The sequence below is a fragment of the Staurois parvus genome, unplaced genomic scaffold (assembly GCF_062004578.1).
Source record: "Staurois parvus isolate SC_StPar_1 unplaced genomic scaffold, SC_StPar_1.0 ptg000605l, whole genome shotgun sequence".
Classification (NCBI taxonomy): domain Eukaryota; kingdom Metazoa; phylum Chordata; class Amphibia; order Anura; family Ranidae; genus Staurois; species Staurois parvus.
In genome coordinates, this window is record NW_028318401.1 from 674,756 (window position 1) to 696,559 (window position 21,804).

General features: G+C 40.2%; 1 protein-coding gene across 1 annotated transcript; it reads right to left on the minus strand.

Annotated features, from left to right (window-relative positions):
• Positions 1–811: 811 nt before the first annotated feature.
• LOC149449741 (ribosomal protein S6 kinase alpha-1-like) lies at positions 812–20,270 on the minus strand. The gene is made up of 10 exons (XM_089692818.1): positions 20,108–20,270; positions 19,235–19,437; positions 18,168–18,950; positions 17,099–17,159; positions 16,294–16,400; positions 3,895–4,063; positions 3,018–3,220; positions 2,128–2,727; positions 1,945–2,034; positions 812–883 (listed from the first exon to the last, which is right to left on the minus strand). The coding sequence occupies exons 1-10, from the start codon at positions 20,268–20,270 to the stop codon at positions 812–814; spliced, it is 2,451 nt and encodes an 816-aa protein (XP_089548944.1).
• Positions 20,271–21,804: the final 1,534 nt, after the last annotated feature.

Below are 21,804 nucleotides of genomic sequence, written 5' to 3' on the forward strand. Positions count from 1 at the left end.
GGGCGTAGAGGACTCACCAGGGTCTCCAGGGTATAATGTTGCTTTGAGCCTGGGGTCTGTGGTGTGCTCTGGTCTCCGTTCTGTCTGTAAGGCATCTGTCTGTAAGGAGCCGGCACCATCTTGCCTGCAGGGGCTGAGAGCTGGGAAAAAGCTTGTCAGCTTTCCTGGCTTCCCTGGTGATCTGCGGCATCGGGGCATATTCCCTGGGGATCCAGTGGAGACCTGTGTCCCCTTATCAGCGTGGGGAGAGGTCAGTGCCGCTGTGGGATTGGTGAGTGCCGGGTTATGGCTGCCGGGGATGCGGAGCTCTCTTCACGGAGCTGTAATCCCAGAGCCGGCCGCGCATGCGCCCCCAAAAATATGATAAACTTTGAGAACAATTCACATAGTGAGGTGAAAATGGTGAATTTAAAGAAAACCTGAAGATGCTATTTACCCGGATATACTATATGATTATCACGGTTTACTCCAAGCAGGAGTTGCCTGGAAGCTACAATTTGCCTCAATGATGAATCCAATTCACCAAAAAGTAATTTGGTGGTTGACTTACCAGTACACACAGTTACAAATGTTAAATCATGTGGCAAAGTGGTTGACATACCAGTATATACCTCTGTCAGTGCTAAACAGGTCCTTCTAAACCTGGCTGACAACACTGCTTAGCATTTCAGATGCAACAGAGGCAGTGTTGTCAGCTCAAAAAGTAACTTATGAACTCAAAGGATTTTTGTCAGGATCAATGGGTGTTTTTCTGTACAGAAAAAATTCAAGAGCCCCACCCAGTGCACAGGAGGAGTAACTACTCATATATCTACAAGTTACATTCCCCCATGTACCAGGCAGGGGCCTTGTTCATCCACTGGGGATAGTCCAGACTTGTCATCTGAAAAATGTAAAGTAATATTGTTAGAGCAAAATATAGAAATGATCTGTGAAATGCAAACATGAACAGGAAATGTAACAGGACAAAATGCATGTGGTCAGTTCTGAATATCTATATAGAAAAACTCAGTATCCTGGAGTAATAAATGAAATCACCGGTTGTGGCTCAGTTAAAAAGGTTACAAAAATGTTTAAAAGGTTCCTCCAAGAGGTTATATGGCAGATTGTGGTTGTGTAAATTACAAACTATCCACAAAGTAGACAAATCTAGTCAAAAAGACAAAATAAAAATGGATAGAGACCTACAGCAACCAATAAGCAACCATCCTTCACTGATCTGACTGCTCTAGATTAATATAAAAATAATGACGAAGGCTCTCTCATAATGTACTATAAATGGTCTTGGCAATGCCATAATAAAATACTAACAATTTCAAATATTTTACTGCAAATTTCTAATATCATATCCAACAAGAGTCCTGCTATTACCATTGTTAGCTAGAAGGACTTTAGTATCGGCCCCTTTGATTCAAGCTTCACTTTAAACTTCCGAACTACAAGGCCTAACCCAACCCCTTTGTGAGTTGCTAACAAGAGTTCTATCGCTGACATACCCCCCCCCCAACCATCTGAGATGAAAGTGAAGGACGCATAATGCAAGTATGTAGGCATAGACTGCACCCCTGCAACTCTTACAAAAATGAAGAGTTGGGATGAAAGGTTTAGTGTGTTACAACATTCTTGGTAGATTGGTAATACATTTTATAGAGATCTGCAGATCAGAAGAGGTACAGAGAGCCTCTAAAAGAGGATAATCCCTCTATAGGAAGATAAGGTGGCGTCTATTTATTGACTGAAACTGGATTGCTTTAGTATCAAAGCAAAATCAGTGATGGATATTGTGGTGGAAAAAGTGATGACTTAGTGCTGAACTGCTAGTGTGACATGGCCCTAAAAGATTAAATTGTGAATTGAGAAAGGTACATACCTGGGGAAGTTGGCCATATGTGATGTTTTTTCGGACGCACCATCACTCATGATTCTTCTTCATCCAATGTTTACCTCTGCACCAACAAGTAAGGAGAACTCATGATCGAATATGATCAGTGATTCTTCCATGTCATCCTTCTGGGGCAATGGAGTCATCTCAGACTGAGATACAGAAGTGTCTGTTGTCAAAAAGTAAGACAAGGACTTGTTAGTAACACTGCACTGTGAGGTGTTCAGGTGAGAAATGGAGGTTACCTCAGATTGTACAGAGCTGCTTTTGATGGGATCCTCATCTTCTTGTCCTGTGATTGCATCTGGGATTTCTTCCTTCCAGCTTTCGTTCATGTATTTCAGGATTTCTGTAGATTTACTTCTTTTAGAAAAGTCAATGGCCAAAAGATCACCAAACATCCTTCTTATTCCAGTTGAAATCTTTCTCCATGCTTCAGGAGGATTGTCCATATGAAAATTGTTTTGCCAGTCAACAAAACCTCTATATCCTTCATCTTCAGGCATGGCCACCTGCCACGGATACTCCCCTAGGAGTAGGCAGTAGATGGTAACACCAAACGCCCACACATCAAGGCTGCCATCTACAACCAGTCCATCCGTAATGGTCATGTCACGTAGTTCTGGGGCCATGTAGGTTTTGCTACCACACCTGAATGTTATCACTGTCCCTCTGACCTTCGCAAGGCCAAAGTCTGTGATCTTGATGAAGTGACAGTCCTGGTCAAACACCAAAATGTTTTCTGGCTTCAAATCCATATGCACCAGTCCTTTCTCGGATATGAATTCGAGAGCATTGGAGATCTGAAGAGCACACCTCTTAACTGAGTCTTCTGGAATTCCCACCTAGGAAAACAAAATCAAAATACAATAGTTGTTAAATACAGTAAGATAGAATATAAAGAGTAATTCAGAATCAGTTAAAGTATAAGCATGGCCATCACTTTTGATCTAGTTTTAGACTAGGAGTGGAGTCTATTGCCGTTTGTGTTCCTCCAAAAGAGATTCTCTTTTTATAAATGTCCCGGTGATCTCCATCATTAAGACAAAGTGTTGAGAAATGCAAAACATTAGTTTTAACTCTCCCTTATCCAAAACTTTAAAAAAAGGGCATACTGAAACCTTAATGTACTTACGTATGGTGTAATCATGGAGAACAGATCACCAACAGGGGCTAGTTCCTGGGCAAACACAAAGTAGTCGATGGTGGTGAAGGCGATGCCATTACATCCAATGATGTTGGGATGAGATGAAAGAAAGTATGAAACGCAGAACTCCTGGAGGAAAGACCGCTGGCTGGTTCTGTTTTTATCCATGGTCTTCAATGCCATTCTTTGACCTGTAAAAAAAAATAATTTAACTTTGATTAAGAAATGGAAATTTTTATCTGATCATTTTTTCTATCCACTTGAAAATCTCCATCTTCGAGCAACGGATCTTATTAAAATGTTTGAGAATGTATTATGCGTCATTCATAGCTAAATTTCAGCTTTACCATCAATCAGCTGTACAAGAACCTTTCCTGGGCTGAAATGTCCTACTCTGATTTCACTGAACACAGCGATAGTCTCTCATTGTGCATCAGAAGCTTCAGCAAGTCAGACAAACCCCATCTTGTTTCCTGGCTGGAGGACGTCCAGCATTGTTAGCATCATATCCTTCCCAGCCTGACTATTCCTGGCCTGCCCCTTTCATTCATCATATGTCTGTCCTTTTAATCATGGAGGCTCAGCATCACATGTGATCATTATCTAGGACAGTCTGCATGGAAATACAGTCCACTCCTCCAGACAGATATGTACCCATCAAGGCATTTTAATATTTGCATAACTGCTCCCAAGAATCAGCCCAATGCTTAGTTCCCTAAATCATTCTACCAACATGAAAAAATATTTAAACATGATATATTTATGGAGATTTAATAAATATAAAGTCTATAGTGTACAAATGTACAAACATATACATACATATTTGCAGAGGATACTGAAACGGTACTTAGAATAGTTCACTGACCTGTTATCTTGTCCTTTGCCAATAAAACTCTTCCATATCCACCTTCTCCAAGTTCCTTCATAATGGTGAAGTACTCCTGTAAGTCTACCTGCTTTATTTCTTGTGAATAGAAGGAGACCATTCTATTCAGAAATCCTTCAACACCATGAGTAATGGAGGCCATAGTGTCCTGGAGAGCGAAAAAAGAAAACGTTGAATTATTAAGAAGAAAACAAATTGTTTTAGAAAAACTATAGAATGTTTCAAATATGAATACTATTACCCACATTGATATACATATATATATATATATGAGATGCTCACTAAAGCTCCACATCTTATTGAATGGGGCTCGGGAATAAGGTTCAGTTATTAAGGTAAGAGTTTGAACACAACAATAGAAATTTATGGAGTATAGTTAAATGAGCTGAATATGGAAAGCCAGCAATCCTTATATAAGAAAATTATCAAGTAAGGTTATAACTTTATCAAGTGCAAAAACAAAATGGAAAAGCCAAGACATAGCAACACATAAATATATCCAATAGCTATAAGTGCAGTTGTGTGCGAGGGGGGGGGGGGGGGCTCTCGGTAATTGGTGGTCAGAAGACTCATTTAACCCCCAAGTCTCCTTCAGGAAGAGAATGTAATAAACTTTGGTCAGCATTGATGGAAAGGTGTATCTGCTGCCAAAAGAGTTTTGGTGACCCTCATATTTCTGGCAGATACTTCCATGAAAAGATTAAACCTTCTATAAGAATAATCTACAACAGATACTCTGCTCTCTTGTTGCCGACCAGCTATGCCAACTTTCCAGTTTTGGTTACATAAATTCAGGAGGATGAACACAGAGCTCAGTCAGTTAAAAAGTGTAATTAAATCAAAACTCTCAAGGAAAATATAGAAAACGGTTGCCTCACTTTTTGTACTCAGAAGACAGCAGAGGTCATGCTAAAGGATATCAGAAGATATTAGTGGCATTTCCCTAAAACATTCTCTCCAAAACTGTGAAGTCCCAGAATGATCCACAATTACCATGAGTGATGTCATATCATCCAAACACTCAACTGTCACATCCCTTTTCAGGCATCTTAAAAACATTTTCAAGGCGTTTTCCTGCTAAATGTCATCTTTATGTTCTCAGCAAGATCTCATAGCATCAGAAGGACAGACATCATGAAGTGAATTTTCAGTGAGATTATGAAGTAGAATGTTGTACTCCTGTCTTGGTGGGAGGTAGTATTTCATAGCAAAGAATTCAACATTGTTCAGTCAATTTTTTTTGTACAGATTGGAATATACTTGTAATAGGAGATTTAGAAAACAAATATACATTATTTGGACATCTAAACATATGTTTGAAATTGTATTACATCACACAAATTACTGCCACAACGTTTATTATATCCTGTAATACGAACAACTTTTTCATCAGGCTGATCATGGGAAGCCTCCAATGGCTATCCTGTCTTCTGTATACATTGTATAACATATTATTCTGTCCTAAACCTCCACTCATTGCCCCAATGTTTCAGTTTTCCATATATTTATTAAATATGTCTCATAAACCTCTGCAGGATAATTATCAGAAAGCTCATTAAATAATAAAGATCCATTGATTGCTTAGATGAAAGTGACCTTACCTTAATGTGGTGAGGATTCCGCTGTGATGAAGTCGAATTAGTTTTCTTTGAGTATTGGGTTCCTCTGCAGTTCAGCTCCGGACAACGTCACCAAATCTCCAGCTGGGCTGCAATAGATGAGTATATAGGTATCTCTGGAAGTAGAGTCATTGATCAGGGGAAGGAGAGGACCTCTTTATACAAGGGAGATGGGCGGGGAAGGCAGAGAATGAAGGCTTTCCATTGGCTGACTCCTGATGTAAATGTTGTGTAAATAACCCCGGATTGTTCTTGCTGATTTGCATATAAAAAGTTTTTCCTGAGAATAGGTGATAGGATTAAACATGATGAAACCCAAATACTTTGAAACTTTACAGAGTTTTAATATTAAACTTTTCAACATTGTAACTATAAAATGGGAAGTTATTTTTGCTTTATAAGATTTATTTTATTTTACCTGATTCTAATTTAAATAAATAATACAAGAGGAAATAGTAACCAGCTCATTTATTAAAAACAAATGTACCCATTATTTGCTGGTTCTTTTATACATTATGCCTTATTTCTAGCACATTGCACACCAATGGGTTTAATAAAAAAAAAACTAAACCTAAAAAAACTTTATTGCCAATAAAAAAAACAATGAATTTAAAATGAATTCAGCATAAAACTAGAGTTTTGAAAAACTGCTGCAGAAAGGCCCCATTAGCCAAAACTTGTCATTCATTAATGGCTGGAAACTTAGCTCCAAAGAGAATTGGTCTAGATCAGCTTCTCTTAATCAGTGTTCCATGGAAGCCTAAGGTTCCTCCAGAGGTTGCTAAGGATTCCTTGACCATGGAGCAAATTCTACCTCATTGATGAGTTGAGGCTAACACCAGTTATCTGTCTAGCTATCTGTAAAGGGGATTCTTCCTATTGACCACAAAGGCAAAGGACATTCTTTGCACTGACCGTCACACTAACATACACAGAGCTGTACATACTGTAGAGTAATTATTAGCAGGGGTTCTCTGAGACTTGAAAGTTAGAGGACCATTTTCAAAAATCTGAGAAATGATGGTTTAGACATGACTTAAGGGTCAGCTTAAAGTGGGTATCCAGGGCCCGTGCAATAATGTTCAAGTACACACATCATTTTTGTACATTATGGCAGACTTCGCTCACTTGATGTCCAGGTTTCACCTGGTTGCTCCATTGCCACCTTCTCCTGGTCTTCTGATTCCAGAGTCTTCAACTTTTTTATTGACTGACCAGGTTTTATGTAACTTTGTGGAGTTAAGAATTAAGGTAAAATGAAAAGATTATGTGTACAAAGACGGAGTCAAAGTTGCTCGTTCCACATGGAGAATCTGCTTCCATCTTATCACTTTTTGTTTTACTTCACCTCATCTCAATATAACTCCACTAGTCTATAAAATCAATACTCCTGCTATGTTATTTCCCCTTCATGTTACCTGTAGTTCATCAGGGAGGACTACTGCATGGAGATGGTCACTAAAAGAAGCACCTGAAAACCTGAAATGTAGTAAAAAAAAAAAAACAATTTAAATATTCATATGAATGTAATAATACAACTGAGATTGTGTTATTTACTAAAATACACTTTGGTTTTGCGTTGACAATGACAATGTATCTGCAGAATATTGAGAGAACTTTTACCCCCAGGACAGAACTGGCCATCTCAATGGTGATGGGCTTGTGGATTGATATGGTAAAGAGGAAGTAGAATACCTGGCTGAGGTGTGACTGCTGATACTGTTTCCATCACAATGACCTTGTTTCTAGAAGCCAACCTCCATTGTTAGGACTAGTGGTGCCCAACTGTGGCCCTCTGTGGATGCCAAATTTGCATGATTATATTAGTATAGGAAGGGACATAAGTGCTTAAATAATAATCTGTACAAGAGTTGTCATTGAGATGAATAAACCCAAATGTTATATCTGATCATCACAAAGCAAAGAATCACTTCCATCTATAAGAACCTCTATGACCTCTCCATGAGGTGAAAACAGGAATGTATTTTGAATAAAGAAGTATCAGTGTAATATGGGCTGTGGCCTCTTGATGGATCTTATACCATTTTCCCCATTTCCAGCAACATTGAACACCAATGGGTTTAACATAAAAAATACTTTATTGACAAAAAAGATTTAAATTAACTTAAAAAATGTAATTAGCATAGAAATATTTCCATGAGGATTAAACAGACCTGTCAGGATAGGAATATTGGAGCTGCCATGTCTGATCTTATTTATAGAGATTCATCTCCAAACAGCCTGATCATTTCTTCTCTACTTGGTGATCACTGACCTAGAACAAGCCAGGTGTATATCAAGTAATGGAAAATATACTGACATGGTGCTCTGGGTGAATGACAAGCCAAGTATTGAGGCAAGGAACCCAGATCTGTAACTTTCACCTTCAAAAGCAAACTTTAAAAATGGCTGCTTCTGAATATTGTACAATTAAACTGGGTTAGATATAATTATTCTGAACAATAACACAACACTGGATTTTGGCATACTTAAAGAAACCTTAACCATAGTATTATCAATAGAAAACCACCACAGAATGATCCTGTTGGACAAAATAGCCTTTCCTTTACTGCTGGAAAACTTTGAATTTCTTTAAGAAGAGGATTTGTCTAGATCAGCCTTTCTCAGCCATCATTGCATGGAACACTGAGGTTCCTCCAGAGGTTGCTGAGGATTCCTTGAGCAAGGAGCAATTTCTTCTTCATTGATATATTGCCACTGACACCAATGATCTTTCTAGCTTTCTGTAAGGGGGGTTTGCAGTGACCTCAAATGTAAGGAACATTCTTCCCAATGACTATCATACAATAATGTGTATAAGAAGGGATTCATAATTGCTCATTCCATACAGAGAATATGATTTCATCTTAACAATTTTGTATTACTCCACCTCATCCCAATATAGCTCTACCAGCCTGAACAGACCATATAAAATCAATGCTATGTTGCTTCCACTTTATGTCACTTGTGGTTCATTCAGGGAGGCCTACTGCATGGAAATGGCCAGTAAAAGGAGAATCTGAAAATCTGAAATGTAGTGAAAAATATAAATTAGCAACTATTTAAAAAATTCTGTAACTATAACAACCGAGATTGTGTTATTCACTAAAATACACTTTATTTTGTGCAAAACTTTGACTATCTAGCTGTTGAATATAGAGAGAACTTTTACCCCCAGAACTGGCCATCTCCATGGTGATGGGTTTGTGAATTGATATGTTAAAGAGGAGGGAGAATACCTGGCTGAAGTGTGACTGCCGATACTGTTTCCATTACAATGACCATGTTTATGGACACCAACCTCTATTGTTGGGACTCCTGATGTCCAACTGTGGCCCTCAGGGAATGCCAACTTTTCATGATTATCTCAGTAGTAACCTGTGCAAGAATTACATGAACAACCCAACTATTACACCTGATCCTTACAAGCCCGACCTTCTACAACCTCTCCATGTGGTGAAAACAAGAGTCACAGGAACACAGCCCGGCTTTATGAGTGTATACAAAGAGTCACAGGTCTTCATAAACACTGAAGTCTTCTGATTCCTAACTCATCTATGAAGAAGGAATGAACAAAGCACTCTGGGCTCAATTCACATAAGGATATTGCATGCGGTATTTGGGTCACATGACACATTTTTCCCAAATATCATATGCGATACTGGAAATGTCAATTTATTATCCGTTTATGTGGAATTTACTTCAAAATGCTAAAACTCGATAAATATCTCCTGAAAGTGTTAAAGTCGATTCACCAAAAGTACATAACTAAATAAATGTAAATGATAAATAAGGAGAGGTCCAGGTATGCGATATTCAAGTAATGTATGAAGTTTCATCTGGTTCTTCCAAAGCCGTCACCAGCCGTGTGTTTAGTGAATACACTAACGTTTACCAAGTATTTCTGCTTTTTGAGGTAAATACCGGATAAAGGGATTGTGAATTATCATTTTCAGTATCACATGCGATATTTGGGAAATGTGTCACGTGACCCAAATACCACATGCAATATCCTTTCATGAGGTGAGCCCGCCATTATTTATGAGGTTATGTGAAATCTCCATTCATAGATGTAAAGAATCTTGTGGTTAGAAATATATTTTAGTTAGAGTTTGATCAATGTGGGTGAGTAATAGTGATGGGCCGAACACCGCCCTGTTTGGTTCGCGGTTGAGCATTGGAACCTACAGAATGTTTGACCGCAAACTTCGTACATGAACTGAACAACTGAGTGGTATCTGACTGCATCTGAGTATGTGGTGAGATCCCGCTCAGTTACTAAAATCTGACATGAGTTCTGTTCTGAAGTCATGTGTTTTTTAGTAGTGAAACATTCATTCATGTTTCAACTGTCAGTGGGGTTTCCTGCTGACAACTGAATGTAAAAGGAATTGTCGGCATTTCACGACAATTACTTAAAAAAAAAAAAAAAAAACAGCGTGGGGTCCCCCCTCCCATTCATACCAAGCCATTGGGATCTGGTATGGATTTTGAGAGGAACTTCCATGCCAAAATGTAAACAAAAATGGTGTGGGGGTTCCCCCAAAAAACATTCCAGACCCTTATCCGACAATGGAGCCCGGCAGGACAGGAAAGGGGGTGAGATGAGTGAGTACCCCCCCTTATGAACCATGCCATGCTACATGTTCTCAATATTGAGGGGCACTTAGGGCAGGGGATCCCCTTTCCCAAAGCACCTTGCCTCATGTTGATGGGGACAAGGGCCTCTTCCCCACAACAGTGGTCTGTGATTGTGGGGATATGCGGGCGGAGGGCTTATCGGAATATGGAAGCCCCCTTTACAAGGGGGCCCCCAGATCCCAACCCCCCCATGTAAATGAATATGCGGCACATGGTACCGCTACCCATTCGCAAAGAAAAAGTGTAGTGTAAAAGACAGGAGACAGTCTTTGGCAAGTCCTTTATTAAAAATACAAATTTAAAAAGTCCCCCGAAGTAGATCTAATGTCAATCACGATGCCCACTGCTGCTGCCACTACCCAAAAAAAGAAAAAAAACACTCTGCACTCCATGCTGGCTCTCACTGTCTGACAGCTGCGCCCACGATGACAGTTCTGATATACTGTCATGATGGCACAAGGGGTCAGGGGTTCATCCTACCTCTTGTGACATCATCACACACTGTGATTGGTTAAAGCAATGCATCTGACCTGTGTTCAGCGAACACACGAACGGCCCATGTTCGAGTCTAACATGCAGCCCATATCTAGTGTGTAATATGTCTTTGGATATCCCCAGGTTCTGAAGATAGAAGGGAATTGCTTGATCTGAATGGAAGCTGCCAAGGGGCACATTCTATTCATTACAGATGATACTGTATATGAGAAGGCTGACAATAGGCTGAGGAGCTTCTTGCAGATGATTCCGTGTCTCAGTAGTGATGTACACAATGGGGTAGATTTACTAAAACTGGAGCTTCCAGGTCTTATTGAAAAGCTTAATTGAGGAAGCTGAAGCTAGAAGCTGATTGGCTCCCATGTACAGCTGCACCGGACTGTGTGCGCATCAATTTTAGTAAATCTCCCCCAATGGAACCAACTCCAAAATAACCACTTTAATGGATCCCCCTTGTTTAGATATGTAATGAAGGAGGCCATCCTTTCAGGAATGTGTCATTTGACCTTTGAAATCCCAGTCCTGTTTATATGTAATTTTCCCTCCAAAAAGGTTGTGCTTAGGATTTGTTTATTACAGTATGCTAACTAAAGGTATATTGGAAGCTGTCCAATCCTGAAAAGATGAGCAATATTTGAGTAGATGGAATAGATAGACCCACCAATTGGTAGTACACCATGCAAGTCTATGGAAAGAGCTCTATACTAATCCATTAAAAAAATTTTTGTAGTGGTTGTAAAGTCTCAGGGTTTTTTACCTTCATGCATTCAATGTATGCAGCTCCCCCAACACTTATCTGAGCTCCCTCTTGATCCATCGATGTCCATGACAGCCTGTTTTCTGCGGCCTCACTCTTGATTGGATGATGCAGCAGCATGAGCCAATTCACAGCCAGTGAGTCAATTAGGAGAGGAAGGGGCAGGGCTGAGACACAGCTTTGTATGTGAATGGACACGTAGAACCATGGTTTGGGAGTGCGCCTGCTCAGATTTTCCCATAGCAAGCTATTTGCTATTGGGGCACCCAACAGAAGGGAAAGACCAGGAGCACCAGCAGAGGAACCACGAAGAGCAGAATCCCAAGATTTGGGGTGAAAGTCAAGAACCATGACAAACCTCTGCATGTCACAGATGTATTTGCCCATGACTAAAGCGGTTTATCGATGGGCAGCCTGAGACAACAACACTTATCTACTCTCTTGGGGGAAATTGGCCTTTTGGGAGGCTTTGGGAACTGGAGTCCAATGCTTTGGGCAGAAGAGATTTTCTGACCCGTATAATACAATCCATACACTAAAAGTCACCAGAGACTTAATTTTCTTTGCTTATGAAGAAAATTGGGGGGGGGGTCCTCACTGTATGATAAAAATTCATCTTTTCCTAAACTCTACAATGTTAATCCAGCAGACACACTTCCCTGCACTTTGATCCATGTGATGCACTCGTGTAGGTTTTGCTCCATCAGTGTACATTTTAGACAGTAGAACGTGCATTGAAATTAATCCAGACTTGATCTTGGTCAGATTATTCGGCCAGCAGAGAAATTTACAAAACAAAAAAAATGAATGAGAAACTAACCTGTCCAAAGTTTATGTAATGGTAAAAAATATTTTTGAGTTCTCCATCAACTGGTGAAGAATTATATCTTTTGTCAGGTTCTGATTTTCTGTATGTGTCATTTTTGGGGAGATCCACCCATTCTATTTGTCCTGGTGACCATTGTCTCTAAAACAGAAACCGATCAGAAATCCACAATTTTACAGTTGTAACCAAAACAGGACTAGAGGGGGGAATTCATCCAATGGGAATACCTGTTCCACTGACACCTGTCTAAGAGGGGAATTTCCTCACTTTGTTCTGAGGTACGAAGGTTGGCAATTTCTTGGGGTACATTTTGAAGTAATTTTTGTGGTTCAAGGTAAATAGCTGGTCTGTTGTGGCCGAGAGTTTGATTCCTAAATATGGGATATTATTTTTTTCCCAAGTGAAGGGAAATTGTTAAGCAAAGGAATAGTTGAGTGATATATGGTGTGTGGAGGTTTAGAATTGAGGATTTGGGCTTGTTTAGTTTATAATAGGAGACCATCGTATATTGTTGAAGATGGGTATGTATTGTTTGGAGGGATTTGGCTGGGTTGATAATCATCAGTATAATGTTGTCTGCGAATAGGAAAATGTTGTGCTCAGTGTTAAGGTGTCGTATGCCAGTGAACATCGGGTCGTCTTGAAGTTTAGAGGCTAGGGGTTCAATAAGTAATGCAAATATGACAGGAGATAGGAGGAAACCTTGTCTGGTGCCATTGGTAATATCAAAGGGGTCTGATAGTGTTCTGTCAGTTAATACTCTGGCTGATGGGAGGGAGTATAGTGCTAAAATGGCTGTTAACATCCAACCTGTGATGCCAAATTTTTGTAAGGTCATTTGCAAAAATAGCCAGTGTATGCGGTCGTACATTTTTTCAGCGTCCAATGATAAAAGCAATGAGGGTTGTTTGGTGTGTTCTAAGTGATGGATGAGGGATACGAGTCTTCTAGTAGCGTCAGGTGCCTGGCAGCCTGGTATGAATCCTACTTAGTCTGGGTGTATCAAAGTGGGGAGATAGGGGAGTAGTCTTCACGCTATAATTTTTGCATAGAGTTTGACGTCTGTGTTAAGTAGGGAAATTGGTCTATAATTTTGGACAAACTGTGGATCTTTGCCAGGCTTTGGTATTGTCGTTATTGTTGATTCTAGCATGTCCTTGGGGAATGTGCCAGTGGTGGCCGCATGGTTAAAGAGTCTAGTCAGATATGGCGATAGGTTAGGGGCAGATTGTTTGTTTGTAGTACTCGTTTATATAACCATCATTTCCTGGAGACTTGTTAAGAGGAAGTGTTTTAATGGTGGATTCTTTTTTGGTGGTAATGATCGGAGTTGATATGTCATCAAGTTGGGTTGAGGAAAGTTGAGGGAGTTTAATTGTGTGGAGGAATTGTTGTATGGACGTAGGTGTTGGTTGAATGGTGTTGGGGTCGTCTTTAAGGTTTTATAGTTGTTGGTAATAGGTCGAGAAGGCATTAGCTATATCCTGCGGGTTTGTGGTTAGGGATCGTGAGGATGGATGATAAACTGAAGATATTTTATTTCTTAGTCGTCGTTGTTTAATCATTTTGATTAGTAAGGAGTTGGCTTTGTTGCTAAGGGAGTAGAATGTAGTTTTTTGAAGGTTGAGGATTTGTAGAGCAGGAGGGTTCTAAGTTTGTTTCTGTCAGCGGTGAGTTGGGCAGATGTTGCGGAGTTTGGGGATTTTTTCTTTAATTCTTCTTTTGTTTTAATGGAGAGGAGGATATTTTCGATTTGTTAGTTTCTCTGCTTGGAGATTGGGGAATTTAATTGTATAAGGATACCTCTCATGTATGCCTTATATGTAGACCATAGTGTGTGTATCGATGTTTCAGGTGAGTCATTTATGTAAAAAAACATATTGTGAGAGTCCAATATGAGTTTTTTGTGGTATAGGTTCTTCAATAAGAATGTGTTAAGTCTCCAGATACAGGGGATTGTTGAGTGTTGATTGTGATCTAAGGAGATGGAGATTGGAGGGTGATCTGACCAGGTTATGGTACCAATTTTGGAGGATGTGGCGTGTTGTAAAGTCTACTTGTCTGTGATGAAAAAGTAAATTCTGGAGTAGGAGAGCTGAGAGGGGGAGTAGTAGGTGTAGTCTTTTTCTGTACTGTGATGGCATCGCCAGATGTCATAGAGGTCATTTTTGTGTAGAAAGACGTTAAACGATTGTTTGGAGGAGGGGTTGCTAGAAGAAGAGTCCAGGAGTGGGTTGCCAGTAATGTTGAAGTCTTCTCCTATAATTAGTCTGCCTTGTTTCTGAGCGGAAATAGTGGAATTGATTTTGTTGTAGAATTGGAGTTGATTGGTGTTTGGACCATAGATGTTGACCAGGATGTACAGGATTCCATTAATTTTGCATATCAGGATATGGTAGCGCCCTTGAGGGTCTGCGACTTCTGAGATGCAGTGGTATTGGAGAGAGTCTCTAATGGCTGTGATGACACCGGTCTTCTTTTGGCTGGTTGCCATATAGATTGGAGAAAAATGGTGTAAGTGAAATTTGGGGATTTTGTTGGTGGCAAAGTGGGATTCTTAAAGGAATAGGACATCAGCCTGCAACGAACGAGCTTCTTTTTGTAGTAGAGATCTTGTGAATGGTGAGTTGAGGCCACGGACATTTAAGGATGATATTTTAATCATAGTCCTGGATGTAGGCGAGTTGTTCGAAGTAGCAGAGGTATTTCATGGATAATGTAGAGTAATGGCATATCTTTTTGTTGTTTTTGAGAAGTTTCCACAAAGAAGAGGTAATGTGCTGGATGTGGTCGCTGGTTTGATGAGGATGTTTCATCTTGTAGGACGTTATTTTGAATGTGGAGAGGTTGAGTCAATCGACTGGTATAGGTAGGAGGGTAAGGGGGTAAAAAAAACTTGTTGAAAACACAAGTGGTATGTGTAGCACTTATTGCTACTATCTAACGGGGGGATTTGAACATACATGACTTACATGGTAAGTCATGTTGACGAGTAACTTGGGGTTCGATGATGGTCATAATGGGGCCATATGCCAGCCATTAGTGGTTGATAGGGTCCCAGATTGTTGGTTGGTTGGTTGTTGATGGTGGTGATCTTAGGATCTGGACCATTCTGCTTCCATGTGTTGCGTATGGTTGGAGGTGGGTTGGTGGGAGTCCGCTGATAGGATCTTCCAGACTTTCAAGAGGTCGATGCCTGCTTCAAGAGATTTAATTGTAAAGAACCTTCCTTGTTGTTTAACAATGATTTGTGGGGAAACCCCATTGGTAGCCAATTCCGTGGTTCCGCAGAGCTTTTGTTATGGTGACAAGCTTCTTGCGGTTTAGAAGAGTGGCTTTAGGTAGGTCTGCAAATAATTTTATATTTCCTTGCTCTGGCGGTAGTGATGTAATGTTTCTCGTGGCTATCATAATTTTTTCTTTCACATGGTAAAAGTGGATGCGTGCCAGGATGTGCCTAGGTACTGCGGCCAGTAGGAACGATGGTTTTGGTAATCTGTGCGCACGATCTATAGCGAGCTCTACATATGATAGGGAAGGAATGAGGTGTTTCATGTATTGTTGTAAATATGGTACTATGGCGTCCGAATTGATGTTTTATGGGATTGCGTGGAATTTGATGTTGTTCCGCCTAGAGCGGTCTTCAGGATCCGCTAGTTTGAGGTTAATCTGCTCTACGTCGGTGCCCTGGTTGTTGTATGCGTCTATTAGGCCATTGTGAGCTGCGAACATTTCCCTCATTTTATTTTCAATATGGCTGATATGGTGGTCCTCTCGTTGTACCGCGGTTGAAATTTGCAATAGTGTCGTCGTCAGGTCATCATGTAATGTTTGTCACAGTGAGAGAAGCATACTGTTCATAGACAGTTCAGTGATAGGTTGGTCTGAAGCAGGAAAATTTTCTATTAAGGATGGAGTAGAAATAGCAGGATTGAGTGTAGAATAGGAAGGCTGAGTGACAGGAGGATTTTCTATGTCCAGCCTAGGTCTGGACTTAGCAGGGCTACTTGTGGTGGGAGACAGGGGCAGAGAGGACTCACCAGGGTCTCCAGGGTATAATGTTGCTTTGAGCCTGGGGTCTGTGGTGTGCTCTGGTCTCCGTTCTGTCTGTAAGGCATCTGTCTGTGAGGAGTCGGCACCATCTTGCCTGCAGGGGCTGAGAGCTGGGAAAAAGTTTGTCAGCTTTCCTGTCTTCCCTGGTGATCTGCGGCATCGGGGCATATTCCCTGGGGATCCAGTGGAGACCTGTGTCCCCTTATCAGCGTGGGTAGAGGTCAGTGCCGCTGTGGGATTGGTGAGTGCCGGGTTTAGGCTGGCCGGGATGCAGAGCTCTCTTCACGTAGCTGTAATCCCAGAGCCAGCAGCGCATGCGCCCCCAAATATATGATAAACTTTGAGAACAATTCACATAGTGAGGTGAAAATGGTGAATTTAAAGAAAACCTGAAGATGCTATTTACCCGGATATACTATATGATTCTCATGGTTTGCTCCAAGCAGGAGTTGCCTGGAAGCTACAATTTGCCTCAATGATGAATCCAATTCACCAAAAAGTAATTTGGTGGTTGACTTACAAGTACACACAGTTACAAATGTTAAATCATGTGGCAAAGTGATTGACATACCAGTATATACCTCTGTCAGTGCTAAACAGGTCCTTCTAAACCTGGCTGACAACACTGCTTAGCATTTCAGATGCAACAGAGGCAGTGTTGTCAGCTCAAAAAGTAATTTAGGAACTCAAATGATTTCTGGCAGGATCAATGGGTATTTTTCTGTACAGAGAAAATTCAAGAGCCCCACCCAGTGCACAGGAGGAGTAACTACTCATATATCTACAAGTTACATTCCCCCATGTACCAGGCAGGGGCCTTGTTCATCCACTGGGGATAGTCCAGACTTGTCATCTGAAAAATGTAAAGAAATATTGTTAGAGCAAAATATAGAAATGATCTGTGAAATGCAAACAAGAATAGGGAATGTAACAGGACAAAATGCATGTGGTCAGTTCTGAATATCTATATAGAAAAACTGAGTATCCTGGAGTAATAAATGAAATCACCGGTTGTGGTTCAGTTAAAAAGGTTACAAAAATGTTTAAAAGGTTCCTCCAAGAGGTTATATGACAGATTGTGGTTGTGTAAATTACAAACTATCCACAGAATAGACAAATCTAGTCAAAAAGACAAAATAAAAAAGGATAGAGACCTACAGCAACCAATAAGCAACCATCCTTAACTGGTCTGACTGCTCTAGATTCATATAAAAATAATGACGAAGGCTCTCTCATAATGTACTATAAATGGTCTTGGCAATGCCATAATAAAATACTAACAATTTCAAATATTTTACCGCAAACTTCTAATATCATATCCAACAAGAGTCCTGTTATTACCATTGTTAGCTAGAAGGACTTTAGTCAACCCCTTTCTGAGTTGCTAACAAGAGTTCTATCACTGACGTACCCCCCCCCCCCAACCATCTGAGATGAAAGTGAAGGACGCATAATGCAAGTATGTAGGCATAGACTGCACCCATGCCACTCTTACAAAAATGAAGAGTTGGGATGAAAGGTTTAGTGTGTTACAACATTCTTGGTAGCTCAGTAGTACATTTTATAGAGATCTGCAGATCAGAAGAGGTACAGAGAGCTCCTAAAAGAGGATAATCCCTCTAAAGGAAGATAAGGTGGCGGCTATTTATTGACTGAAACTGGATTGCTTTAGTATCAATGCAAAATCAGTGATGGATATTGTGGTGGAAAAAGTGATGACTTAGTGCTGAACTGCTAGTGTGACATGGCCCTAAAAGATTAAATTGTGAATTGAGAAAGGCACATACATGGGGAAGTTGGCCATATGTGATGTTCTTTCGGACGCACCATCACTCATGATTCTTCTTCATCCAATGTTTACCTCTGCACCAACAAGTAAGGAGAACTCATCATCGAATTTGATCAGTGCTTCTTCCATGTCATCCTTCTGGGTCAATGGAGTCATCTCAGACTGAGATCCAGAAGTGTCTGTGGTCAAAAAGTAAGACAAGGACGTGTTAGTAACACTACGCTGTGAGGTGTTCAGGTGAGAAATGGAGGTTACCTCAGATTGTACAGAGCTGCTTTTGATGGGGTCCTCATCTTTTTGTCCTGTGATTGCATCTGGGATTTCTTCCTTCCAGCTTTCGTTCATGTATTTCAGGATTTCTGTAGATTTACTTCTTTTAGAAAAGTCAATGGCCAAAAGATCACCAAACATCCTTCTTATTCTGGATGAAATCTTTCTCCATGCTTCAGGAGGATTGTCCATATGAAAATTGTTTTGCCAGTCAACAAAACCTCTATATCCTTCATCTTCAGGCATGGCCACCTGCCATGGATACTCCCCTAGAAGTAGGCAGTAGATGGTAACACCAAACGCCCACACATCAAGGCAGCCATCTACAACCAGTCCATCCGTAATGGTCATGTCACGTAGTTCTGGGGCCATGTAGGTTTTGCTACCACACCTGGATGTTATCACTGTCCCTCTGACCTTCGCAAGGCCAAAGTCTGTGATCTTGATGAAGTGACAGTCCTGGTCAAACACCAAAATGTTTTCTGGCTTCAAATCCATATGCACCAGTCCTTTCTCGGATATGAATTCGAGAGCATTGGAGATCTGAAGAGCACACCTCTTAACTGAGTCTTCTGGAATTCCCACCTAGGAATACAAAATCAAAATACAATAGTTGTTAAATACAGTAAGATAGAATATAAAGAGTAATTCAGAATCAGTTAAAGTATAAGCATGGCCATCACTTTTGATCTAGTTTTAGACTAGGAGTGGAGTCTATTGCCGTTTGTTTTCCCCCAAAAGAGATTCTCTTTTTATAAATGTTCCGGCAATCTCCATCATTAAGACAAAGTGATGGGCATTATTAGTTTTAACTCTCCCTTATCCAAAACTTTAAAAAAAAGGGCATACTGAAACCTTAATGTACTTACGTATGGTGTAATCATGGAGAAGAGATCACCAACAGGGGCTAGTTCCTGGGCAAACACAAAGTAGTCGATGGTGGTGAAGGCGATGCCATTACATCCAATGATATTGGGATGAGATGAAAGAAAGTATGAAACGCAGAACTCCTGGAGGAAAAACCGCTGGCTGGTTCTGTTTTTATCCATGGTCTTCAATGCCATTCTTTGACCTGTAGAAAAAAATTATTTAACTTTGATTAAGAAATGTAAATTTTTAGCTGATCATTTTTTCTATCCACTTGAAAATCTCAATATTCGAGCAACGGATCTTATTAAAATGTTTGAGAATGTATTATGCTTCATTCATAGCTAAATTTCAGCCATCAATCAGCTGTACAAGAACCTTTCCTGGGCTGAAATGTCCTACTCTGATTTCACTGAACACAGCGATAGTCTCTCATTGTGCATCAGAAGCTTCAGCAAGTCATACAGATCCCATCTCGTTTCCTGACTGGAGAATGTCCAGCATTGTTAGCATCATATCCTTCCCAGCCTGACTATTCCTGGCCTGCCCCTTTCATTCATTATATGTCTGTCCTTTTAATCATGGAGGCTCAGCATCACATGTGATCATTATCTAGGACAGTCTGCATGGAAATACAGTCCACTGCTCCAGACAGATATGTACCCATCAAGGCATTTTATTATTTGCATAACTGCTCCCAAGAATCAGCCCAATGCTTATTTCCCTAAATCATTCTACCAACATGAAAAAATATTTAAGCATGATATATTTATGGAGATTTAATAAATATAAAGTCTATAGTGTACAAATGTACAAACATATACATACATATTTTGCAGAGGATACTGAAACGGTACTTAGAATAGTTCACTGACCTGTTATCTTGTCCTTTGCCAATAAAACTCTTCCATATCCACCTTCTCCAAGTTCCTTCATAATGGTGAAGTACTCCTGTAAGTCTACCTGCTTTATTTCTTGTGAATAGAACGAGATCATTCTATTCAGAAATCCTTCAACACCATGAGTAATGGAGGCCATAGTGTCTTGGAGAGCGAAAAAAGAAAACGTTGAATTATTAAGAAGAAAACAAATTGTTTTAGAAAAACGATAGAAATGTTTCAAATATGAATACTATTACCCACATTGATATACATATATATATATATATATATATATATATATGAGATGCTCACTAAAGCTTCACATCTTATTGAATGGGGCTCGGGAATAGAAATTTATGGAGTATAGTTAAATGAGCTGAATATGGAAAGCCAGCAATCCTTATATAAGAAAATTATCAAGTAAGGTTATAACTTTATCAAGTGCAAAAACAAAATGGAAAAGCCAAGACATAGCAACACATAAATATATCCAATAGCTATAAGTGCAGTTGTGTGCGGGGGGAGAGGCTCTCAGTAATTGGTGGTCAGAAGACTCATTTAACCCCCAAGTCTCCTTCAGGAAGAGAATGTAATAAACTTTGGTCATCATTGATGGAAAGGTGTATCTGCTGCCAGAAGAGTTTTGGTGACCCTCATATTTCTGGCAGATACTTCCATGAAAAGAGTAAACATTCCATAAGAATAATCTACAGGAGATACTCTGCTCTCTTGTTGCCGACCAGCTATGCCAACTTTCCAGTTTTGATGGTAAAGATTTACACTAACCAGATAGCGTAATATTATACGCATGTGTACATATATCCTGTAGAATCCCCTTCTGCACTCAGATCTGGTCAAATAGATAGCTGGAAAGGATAGACGTCCTGCGCCCTCTTGTGGTGAAAGAGTGGTCCAGCAAGTCAGAACGATGCCAATCAGAGTAAGCCTTCCCCCTTCACTGAAGATGACCAGGAGATCCCTTGGGGCTGTAAAAGTTGAGGAAGCTCCTCACAGGGAACACAGGGAAGTGCTCATAGTGTAGTAGATAGGCTTTTATTATAAAAACATAGGTGCACAATAAAACGGGTGTAGACAGGTATGCATGAATACACTGACCCCTTGTAATTTAAAGATGGCCGCCGGGCCTCCTCGTGGCATCGGCGGCTTAGTGTCAACGGCGTCCCAGGTCCACCTGACGCGTTTCGTGCGCACGCACTTCTTCAGAGGTGGAACAAGGACCGCCGTGACCGTCTCTAACGTTTATACCGAATCTGGCGCATGCGCACTGATGCGGCGCCATCTTGCCGAAGTAAGAAACTGAAGTAAGTTGAGCACATTTTAAACAAATCAAATTAAACCCAAAAATTTCCTCTACTGGTATCCTCCCCATTAAATTGAACTGTGTTTAATGGTTCTTCCAATATATTTATGGGAGATCTAAATATTGAAAAACAATTCTGTGGTGTATCCTCCCTGTTTGTTTTGGAGGTCTTCTAATACCCACTATGTTGCACTGAAACCCTCAGTTGAGTGTTCTGACAAGTGGTCACAAATTAAGTTACCCAATCAATATACTTTACTAAATTATACCACTAGAGATAATAGATCTCAGAGAGTTCATTTTCTTATAGTCACGAGATGCAGGAAACAAAAATTGCTTGATTCACCCACCAACAGCAGTCAGTGTTGAC